The 10,124-nt window shown below is 42.0% G+C and overlaps 1 protein-coding gene across 8 annotated transcripts in view; it reads left to right on the top strand.

Annotated features, from left to right (window-relative positions):
- The first annotated feature begins 1,337 nt into the window (after positions 1 to 1,337).
- The window catches only part of lrp1bb (low density lipoprotein receptor-related protein 1Bb), a 251,401-nt gene continuing 242,614 nt past the window's right edge, over positions 1,338 to 10,124 (top strand). For 6 of the 8 annotated variants that reach the window (XM_056389278.1, XM_056389277.1, XM_056389274.1 and 3 more), the window contains exon 1: positions 1,340 to 1,743. In XM_056389278.1, the coding sequence (XP_056245253.1) occupies positions 1,476 to 1,743 (268 nt within the window). In that variant the 5' untranslated portion in view covers positions 1,340 to 1,475. Of the gene's footprint in view, positions 1,744 to 10,124 lie in introns of all 8 variants that reach the window. The other 2 variants (XM_056389279.1, XM_056389275.1) reach the window with 2 other exon arrangements.

Below are 10,124 nucleotides of genomic sequence, written 5' to 3'. Positions count from 1 at the left end.
ACTGGTAAGGGATGGGAATGGCAGTCATCAGACATGAGTGGTCATGCTGGTATAACAGAACCACTAGTGGTAAAAAACTCTGCAATATGTTTTTACTAAATTAGTTCTGTAATAAAGCCACTTACTGTATATGACATGTCTTATAGATATTTATATATATTTTTTTTTTACAATAACTTATTTCTAATAACCACATACTTGCTGAGTTAATAAAAGCAACTATTACATATATCGCCATGATAGTAAAAACACTCCATCAGTAGTATAATATCAAATAACAGCCTATACTAACCATCACATCAAGGGTAAGTCTCGCTAAAATACCTGTAGTACAGATAAATTTGACTTTTATTCTTTGGCACTGCAGTTTTCCCTGTGTATAGTAATAACATTGTGTTTCATAACAATTTAATGATTCTGGTGAGCCATTTGAACTTGAATGGTTTTGCATTTTAGGACTTCTTCACCTGCAGGAGCATTACGAAGAAACATTTTGCACATTCAGTCTATACTTACTTACGCACTTCTTTGTTATTTTTTCATTAAAAACAGCACTCACTAACTTCTTTCAGCATTGTCTGATCATTAAATATTAGGTTGGAGATGTTTTTAGGTTGTAAAATTCCTACAAGGCACCAACACACCGAATTAAAGGTACTGAAAAGTAATCAAATGCAATAAATAACATGACTGATCAAGCAATTCAAGCTTTGACAATACTTGTTACATTTTAACAGGTTAATTGGTGATCTGTAACCTTTTACACTGACCTTCCCATCGCTACAGCGATAGTGGCTTCATAAACAGCTGGTAAATAAAGCCAAATAAATGTCAAAATATAACGGTGACCTAGTGCAAACAGCATCTGAGACGGATGAGTGAAGCTTCACACGCTGGTATTTAGGAAGGCTCTCTTAAATTATTGTCATGTACTTTAGTCAGGTGTCCCTGCTGTTTTAGATTCATGCTAAATATTATAACCTGACTGCGGTGTTCTCTGTGTGGTCTAATAGGTGACAGTTTGGGGTGTCCTTGAAGTGACTGTAAACAGGTTCTACATCTCAGCGGTGTCTTATGTCACATTTGCACCCTTTGCTAATTGGTAAGATTTATTGGCTACAAGCTAATTCTGCAGAATGTGGGCTTTTATATATTTTAAACACTGTGGTTACTTGACTGTATTGGAGACAATGGAGAGCTGAAATTACTCATTCCTCATCCTCTGACTTTTTTTCTTCCTTTTGCTCTGAAACTCCCCCGGACCTCAGACTGACACCCACCCTCCCGACTGAACAGCTAACCTTTCAGACGAGCTGCGCCACCTTGACGGCATTTAATCATTGAGAAAAGACAGGAAACGTACTCATTCTTTCTCCTACACTCCCACCCCGCCTTCCCTCAGTCCCTCTGCCACTGACTCTCATCTCTCCTGCTGTCTCCGGTGCGTCTGGTCGCTGTATAGAGCAGCGGTGTGCATGTGTCGGGGAGCCGGGGGAGCGCTGCACTGTTCTGCGCACTGGTTCCGCTGGACATCACCGAATAACGGCTCTCGACAACCGGGTGGTGGTGGTGGTGGAGGGGGAGACTGGACTCGGAGCAGGAGCAGGACCAGGAGAAGCACCGTGGCTTCTTATAGCCCGCTCTCCGAAACCATGTCCGAATTTTTTCTACTCGCCTTTCTAGCCCTATTCTCGGGATTATTTCCGTGCGCCGAGCCCTCGACAGTGTCGGACGAGGAAAAAGGTAAGGAGGAACCGGGCCGTCGGGAATGCGCAGTCCGATGAAACTTGGCACCACGGGCTGTCTTTAGTGCGGTCTGGGGGTGTTACGGGCGCCAAATGTTGTGCAGTCGCTGGATATAAACCTCTGTTTTCCATTCATGAATGATCAAGAGTTGATCACCTGAATTTCCTCGTCATTCTGTTCCGTCCAATGTGGGATGCCTCATTGGAAGTCTGCATCTTTTTTGTTGTTATCATTGAGACTGTTAAAATGTTGCATGATTTGCTCCCCAGCCAATAAATCGCAAGTCACGATACCACCCTTATAATAACTCATTCAACTTGCTCTGTGCATTTAGCACAGCTCTTGCATTTGTGCATTTTCAGGAACAGTCTTCCTGGCTGTTGGGAGCCCGGGTAGATTCAGTCGGTCTGTCTGCAGGCGCGTAGCAGCGATATCCTACAGTGCAGCAGGTGAAAATATCCCTGTGCCAAAGTGTATTTTGTCTCCTCCCGAGCTGTAGCTTGTTATCTCTGCCGGGGGATCATCGCAACATCGCATGGAGACGCAATTGATAGGACTAGTAGTGCACGGTCAAGTCTACAGTGCAGTGTGCAACCCCGTAGTGTTGTCGGGGAACTCGTTTTTCAGCAGCATATTGATTGTTGCATGTCTGAATTTCAGTTCTGTCACATAATTATCCGCGTCCAATGCTGAGTGCTGTCTGACAGGCTTCTCACTATCAACAGTCTTTCTGTAGGTGTCATATAGGATGTGATGCTCACTGAGGGTAAAGCAAACCAAACTCACTTCTCCTATTGGGCTCTTTTATTTGCAAAATAGAGTTGAAGCATATTTACGGTTATTCCCCGTGTGTATTCAACAGCTGCATTCATAGAAGGCTGCGTACTTAGCGTGTCACAGATGTTTTATTACTACACGGAGGAGGAAAAAACAGGAGGATACTTACTTACAATGAAAATGGGAGTTTTTGTTAAAATATAGTTATTCTTATATTTATATTTTGACTTTTTATCCTATCTTTTAATTTTCCCATAGACATGCTGAATTACGGCACTGGGCATACATTTACTGTTAGGTGTCAGAATGGTTGCAGTCACATGAAGCATTTTTTCTTTTTTAAAAGAAAGCATAAATACATGCTTTTGTAAAACATAATGTATGTATATCCACTGACTGTTTGCCTGGACGTCATAGATTCCCCCACTTCTTCATTCCCTGGCACAGCAATAACTGTCAAACTTGCTCGGCTTGTGAGACCGTCCCAAATGTCACCAAATGCCCCCCACCCCCACCTCCAACACAGCGTGGAAAGCAGGGGCTTAGAGTTCACACTAGGCAAAAGGAACACTGTTTACCTCTCTCTGTGCATGAAATGAAAAGATGAATTTGTTTCATGAACTCCCCAGGATGCTCCTGCTCTGAGAGGTGGGGGTACACCCAACTGAAAATGTAAAGACTAAAGAGTTTGTGTTTGTCAGCATTTGCAGCACTGAGCTTTATTAATGTAGCTTGAACAAAAAGTGAAGAATTGTGTCCCATCTCATTGTCTCATCTGGGCTAATAGAACAATGTTTAAATTGAGAACAGTTATGCTGAGATATGCTCACACAGAGAGAGACAGATCTGAAGGTATGTGCATCTTTGTCTGTGTACCGATGCTGTCCTGCCACTCTCCCTATGTACTGAGAATAAATGAAAGTTCTTGTAGCTGGGTCTAATTGGATGGTAATGATAATAGCATTTCTTATTTCTTCCAACACCAAAGCCGGTTGTTAGCCTAATTAGTTTGAAATTAATTTGCTTTGTGGTAGCAGTGTTGTTACGTTGAATGCCAAGTAGTGAGTCAGTGGTTTTCTCTGCAGGAATCTGAAACATTTCCAGAGCTCTTTCATAGAATGGCATGTCTCTTTGCAATGCCTCCACTGTGTTCCTCTCCTTATCACTTATGTCCATTTAACATTGAGCGGGCTGACCTGGCCGAGCCGGCGTGGCTGCACACTGCTGATCTGACAAAACGACAGGCATGAGAAGTTTAGAAACACCAATCTGCTGCCTCTTTATTATAATTTTTTTTTTTAAATGAAAATACCCTTGATCTCAGGCAGTGACCTCAGTGCCAGATAAGCATCATCTAGTACAAACAGCTCAAGGTTGTTTGAAATGTATACCTCTTTTAAAAGATGATAGTACAGTGGAAGACACAGATAGGTCTATGCACTAATGCAGGGAATGCTGCCTTTAAGAGCTAATTAAATGAGATAGTGAGATAGTGTCGCTGAAGTGTATGTGAGTGCCTGTGTGAGTGTATATATGTGTGTGCTACAAAGGCTGGCACAGGAAATCTACATGATGGAGTCATTCAGTACAGATCAGTGTAAATGATGAAGTCTCTAGGTTTTCTTGACTTAAATCGCCAACATTTTAGCTCCTTTTACACTTACAAGGAGTCACCACCTGTTGAAGGTAGTCTCCAAATTCCTTTGTTACATCAAAAAAGTACACATTGGGATTAACGTACAATACAATAGATGACATACAGTACAACACAAGGAGGAAAAGTAACTGTGTACATTTTACCACTCAATAAAATGGAAGAATAACAGCTGGTTGGTTCAATGCAGCACCTTAATTATACAGATAGTGAGTTTTATTTTCTTCTCTCTTGTTCCATTGTTGTTGTTTTACAAGGAAACCCTCAGTACTTTGTGTCATAAGATGAAAGAAAAGTGGATGATGCATAATGACCTCAGTGGCCATTCACAGAACTGAAATTTAAATAGACACTTCACTTCAGTTTGCTCATCAGCAGGAGTACTCAGCCTCTAAAAACATTGTATAATGTGGATCTGAAAAAGCTTTCTAAAGTCAGAAAAATTGAGCCTAGTGATCTCTACTTGGGCATGCTGCACTTAGTTTGACCATTCTTTTTAAAAATCTGTCACTTGTGAGTCCTCTAACTGTATGAAGGTGCATCACTACATCACTGGAGTACTACTAAAAGTCCTTCAGTCACTCAGAAAAAAGTCTTCAACTAACCAGAAAATGTCTTATATACTAATAATAATGATGAGTATTTCTTAGGCACAAATGTCCCTAACTTTTACAGTCAAATGTTGTCCTGATCCCAGTGAGACACTATGTAATCACAGCAGGCCTGTTGGTGTTACAGCAAGGAGCTTCATGCTGCAATTCAGGGATCTGGGCATTAATAGTCTCTGATGTCTCATCAATGACTGTCCATAACTCTGCTTCCTTTGTGCTGCTGAGTTAAATAAATGTTCATTCTACTTAATGTCACTGCTGTATCCTTACTCATTTAATAACTAGCTTGAAGGCAGGAAATTGGTCACTAAATTGCAGTTGGACATGATAAATTGCAACCAAATGGAGATTATGTAAATCACTTGACTTTCGCAACACTAATTCAAAAATTCACAGTTTTCTGAGACATTCAAGCTACAATGGGCTGGTGTTATATGAAGAACAATGAAGATCAGGAGGTCGTTTTTACAGGAGAACTGCTGAGTAGTGGCTAACGATTGACCTTCAAAGGTTGGACTGAATTTTGTTTTCATAGCTGTTTTACGTCTTTTTCTGGAAAGCATTAACACAAAATGTGCTCAGCAGCTGCAGGGCCTCTTCCATTGCTCGATTTTCTGTCCGCATCCTGTTCTGACATGGCAGCAAATGTGCGCACCTCAGCAAAAGGTGATCCTCAGGACGGAGGGTGGCCCGCACTCAGCTGGCTACTTTGTCTTCACCCAGTGATTGAAGAAACCACATGTAGGTTCCAGTTAAAGCTGGTTCGGAAAGAGTAAATAAAGTGAACGCAGAGGAGTGGATGAAGGGGAGGGTGGACTGAGTAGAAGGTGATGCAGTCAGCACTGGACGTGGAAGTCAGCGGTGGAAAACCTGTGGCGCGGGCACTGACGTGCTTTTATTGGCATGACTTCCACGAGAACTGTACCTCAGGTGTTTTCTTTTATTGAGTGTTGCCTTGCAAGTGGCTGAAGAACCAGATGAGTCATCAGTACAGCCGTCAGCTTGTCATGTGGAGAGGGTCAGCTTCAGTTTGTAAAAGGACAGATTAAGCACTTTCACAAAACCTCAATATTCAGTTCTTTTCTTCACACAATTACTCTAAACATCATATTAGTCTGAGGTTTATCTGAAGCACATGCTTAGACAGCATTCTTGCAGGATTGCATTCAGTCTTTTACGAGCTATGAAAAGACATTAAAGTAGCTGACACATCTATCTGGTGATGTCAGCTAAGTGTTGCTGTCATTGAGCTCTTACATCTATCTCATGGCAGAGGTGAAGTGTGGCCTCAAGCTACAGGAGGCAGCAGCGAACCAGCCCCCACACGTCTCATTTTAGTCTGCAGTATGACGGTGGAGCCTACTCCTGTAGAACAAAGTTATTGAATGAAGCCATCGGATTTTGATAGTGTCACCTTTAATATCACCTTTCACAGTCTTAATGGCCTACAATTGAATCAGCAATGGATTGGCTCAGGTTGTAAAAGCCATTGGCTGTAAATTGACTTGTGGCATTGATTACCAATGGAAGGAGGAGCAACGTTTTTGACCCACATGATCTATTTGTGTTGATGTTCTGGGAAGACTTAATTACGTGGGTGGCATGGGGATTCATATTAGATTTTTCCTAAATGTTGCATAATTTAAAATGTGAATAATGAATCAATAACTTTTACTTAAAGAAGCCCCATTTTGCAGGAGCTGAATCGCAGAGCTTGGCTCAGCCGTATACTGAAATGGCTGCTGGATTTAAAAAAAAAAGTATAGATAAATTATTAATGGAATAAAGCACAACTGTTTTATTGCCAAATATGCTAATGGTAATAGGGCCTATAAGGGTTGTGGTGGGATAAAACACTGCACTCACAAGTCGAGTATGAGGTCATTAATGGGTGATGGATGAGATACAATGCATCATAAAAAGAAATATAAGTGTGATGTAATGTGTCTTTGGAAAGGGAAAAACCTACGCTCATGCACAAGTGAGACCATATGCTAGCAGAGCAAACAATAAAACAGACTTTTGTGTTGCACAGTGACTACTATGGGCTGGCATGATGGTAAGCGGTTAAAGTTAGTATGCAGCTGGGTGTGAAAAGTGAGGTCTGAGTTGAGCGAACATCTTTCTGGAAGTGTCCCGAAGGGTGAAGAGTGTCTCCATCTCAGGCTAAAAGTCTGTCTGTCAGTTTGAAAGGGTGAACAGCAAGGTGGATGGAAGCAGCACCCTGAGGAGATGCCCCTTGCATAGGGCTGTGTGCTCAGCATGTGCAGACATTCAGTGTAGCAGCACTGGATCCTTCTTCTTTAGATCACACTGTTGCTCTCACCGACCTCCTCTAAACAGAATTAGACATGACCAGCAACGGTAGCCTTCTCTTTGTTGATGTATTTTTGATTCTTAACTTGTTAAATTCGTGTTAATTTTATTCTCTTTGTTAATTTTTGACCACTTAATTAATGTATGCACAGTGGTATACATCTCAAACATTCACCTAAATACAAAGATAGCAGGGATGTTGCCTGCAGAGGTTGCGTTGCCATGGGAATAGGTGGTGTGAAGCACTGTTCAAATACAGTATAAAGAGAAAGGGAGTCGGAGCATTGACTTCACTGTTTTACAATGTTTTAACCTTACACTTTACTGGATAGTCTTCTTTTGTCACTGATGTCTGTTGTCTATCCATGCACAAAGGACAGAGCTACTTTGATTGATTAGCTGAAAGCTTGGCGTGCTGCCGTTGGCTGACCTAAATCATTTTTGTGTAAGCGCTTTTCTATTGTTCTGTACTTCACTGTAGTCCCGAGAATAATAAAATGACAATGAAAATGTTGTGTTTGTGTTATAAGCTGTCAAAGTTAACTTTATCGACTGCACTGGCAATTTAGAAAGAGTTCAGGGGCTGTCATTTTCTGTTTGTGTGTGACGTGGTGAAAAGGTAGCCATCTTTGGTGTGTGTGTGTGTGTGTGTGTGTGTGTGTGTGTTTGTGTGTGTGTGTGTGTGGGTGGGTGGGTGGTTGGGGGGGCATTTCACCCTCCATGAAGAGTTTTTCATTGTTGTTTGGAAAATCTGTTATATTTCTTGGCACACTCATTTCCAAATATTGAACTGGCAATATGGAGATCCCCTGGTTAATGTATGAGCTTGAATGTGCTAAGCCTGAGCCCCAGTCCCAACAAGAAGCATCTTGGTGATTAATACTTTTAATTCATTCATCATTTTTTGTGAGTAGAGAACATTTCCTGCCAGTGTCCATACCAGACACAGCAGAATTTAATTGAGGTGAATAGACTGGTGATAGATGATCTGCTTGTGTAGCAGCCTCACTTTGTGGCTGGACGTGACCAGCACAATGAGATTTTACAGGAAAAAAAAAAGCACCGTTTTAAAAGGCTGACTCGCTGAATGGCGGCACACACCTGAAGTTATTGGCTGTGGACAAAAGGCAGTTGCTCAGACAAACTGGATATTGCAGGCGGACAATGACCAATCAGCAGGTCAGAAGTGCTGGTGTCAAGCCCCGAGTGGCAACGGTGGTGCCAGAGGACCAGAGTGAGGGCCGCTGAAGCCTGGCTGGGGACGCTCTCTCCCAGCTGCCACCTGGCACAGACCGAGGGCTCAGGGCCCCATCATGCAGACTTGGCTCAGAAAACCAGAACAGGGGAGGGATTCATCCATCCCCCAACGAGCTTCATTCAGCAGACAAACCTAAGGCCAGTTGGTGATGCTGCGATGTGTCCTTCTTAAAAGAGAAATTGGTGCATAGAGTAATTAAGAAATATTGAGTCATCGATGTGTTTCATTTTAATGTGCACCTCTGTGATAATCCACAATATCCATTATGGATTTTAACATAAAATGCTTACGCATTAAAATCTAACCACAGAAGTGGCTGTCTTTGCCTGATTTGTTTTTCAGTCATCCTCCCAAGCCATTGCCTTTCAAAGAGCTAAAATGTATTTCAGCCATTAAAGAGAGGATGAATACACAGAATAAAATGATCTTTAGAAAATATGCAGGGCAGTGTGTTGTGTACGATACTTACGTGAGGGGCACAGCATTAAGAGCTTCTTGTTTTTTCAGCTTACAAAACTTTCTCTCACACAAGCAGCTCATACTGTATGCTGTGCATAACGGGAACACACAGACAAACACATGCACGTACACAAATTATGCTTTTCTGAAATGAACGTCTGCGCTCTGTCTGTGTTGTGGCTGCCTTCCCTGGCAGAGCTCATTGTAGTCCAGTCCAGTGAGATGGAGGATAGAAAGGGAAATTATTGGCACAATTTTCATGAGTGTGTGCAAAGCAACGAGTGGCTACATCAAATGTGCAGCCAGTTCATTGTCAACTGTAACTATGAATTTCGGGGCTGCACTTAGAACATCTAACCAGTCCGATTCTTTCAATATCAATTTAGAGGAGTCATTCTAAGTGTATGTCAACGCGTGACAGTGCACTAAAAGAGGTTTCTGGGCCTAAAATATTTGTGAGATTGCCACTAAGGATGAATAATTTAATGCACTTTGATGGCATAGTGCATGAACCGAAAATCAAAGATAAAACAGCACTGCTGCCCTACTACCTACACCTGCAACACAATTCACTCTCAACAGCTGTGATACTGTTGGCCCACGAGGATTGAGTTCAATTGTGTGGCAGCACTATCACTGAGTTACTTTGTGTTAAAATTAGATTGCCAAATACATCACCACCAGCTGTCATCAGTCTGATTCAGAATGATTCCCTAACATGCTTCCGAGCTGCTATTGATCTCTGGTCCCCGCCACCCTCCCCTCTCACACAGTGTTGGATTGGGAGTCCTATTAACTGTGTTCCCATCAATCACAGTACACCCATGTTTGTTTGTAGAAGTCTTTGATACGATTAGAGCGGTGCTCTCGCGCTCATGCTATGTGGTTTTCTCCCATTCCATTTTTGGCGTCGGGTGATTTGAAATGCGCAGAGTTACTCCCTTCTTGCTTTAGTGATGTGCTTCACTGCTCTGTAGCAGAGACCAGAGATTAAGCACTTGGGCCTCAGACATGTTGGCTGTCACAGGTATCTCTCACTGCTCGGTGCCTGATAAGGGTCACTTGTTCCTGAAGCAGCCCTTGCCAAGAACAAAACCCCAGAGTAATGAGAGAACCGCTTTAGACTTACTGCGATTTAATATGTTTATCTTGAGAGTACATTCTTATGATTGCTTCTGTGGCCTTGTACATGTCAGCAATTGAAGATTAGTGTGTACATTTTTTTTCTTTTTCTTTTTTTGATTGGGTATGATTGGAATCTATTTTTTTTTTTGCTTCTAAAATTTCGTACATTTTTCTATTT

This window comes from Seriola aureovittata, chromosome 11, assembly GCF_021018895.1.
Source record: "Seriola aureovittata isolate HTS-2021-v1 ecotype China chromosome 11, ASM2101889v1, whole genome shotgun sequence".
Taxonomy (NCBI): Eukaryota; Metazoa; Chordata; class Actinopteri; order Carangiformes; family Carangidae; genus Seriola; species Seriola aureovittata.
Note: the sequence above shows the minus strand (reverse complement) of the source record. Positions and strands in the feature narration are given on the sequence as shown.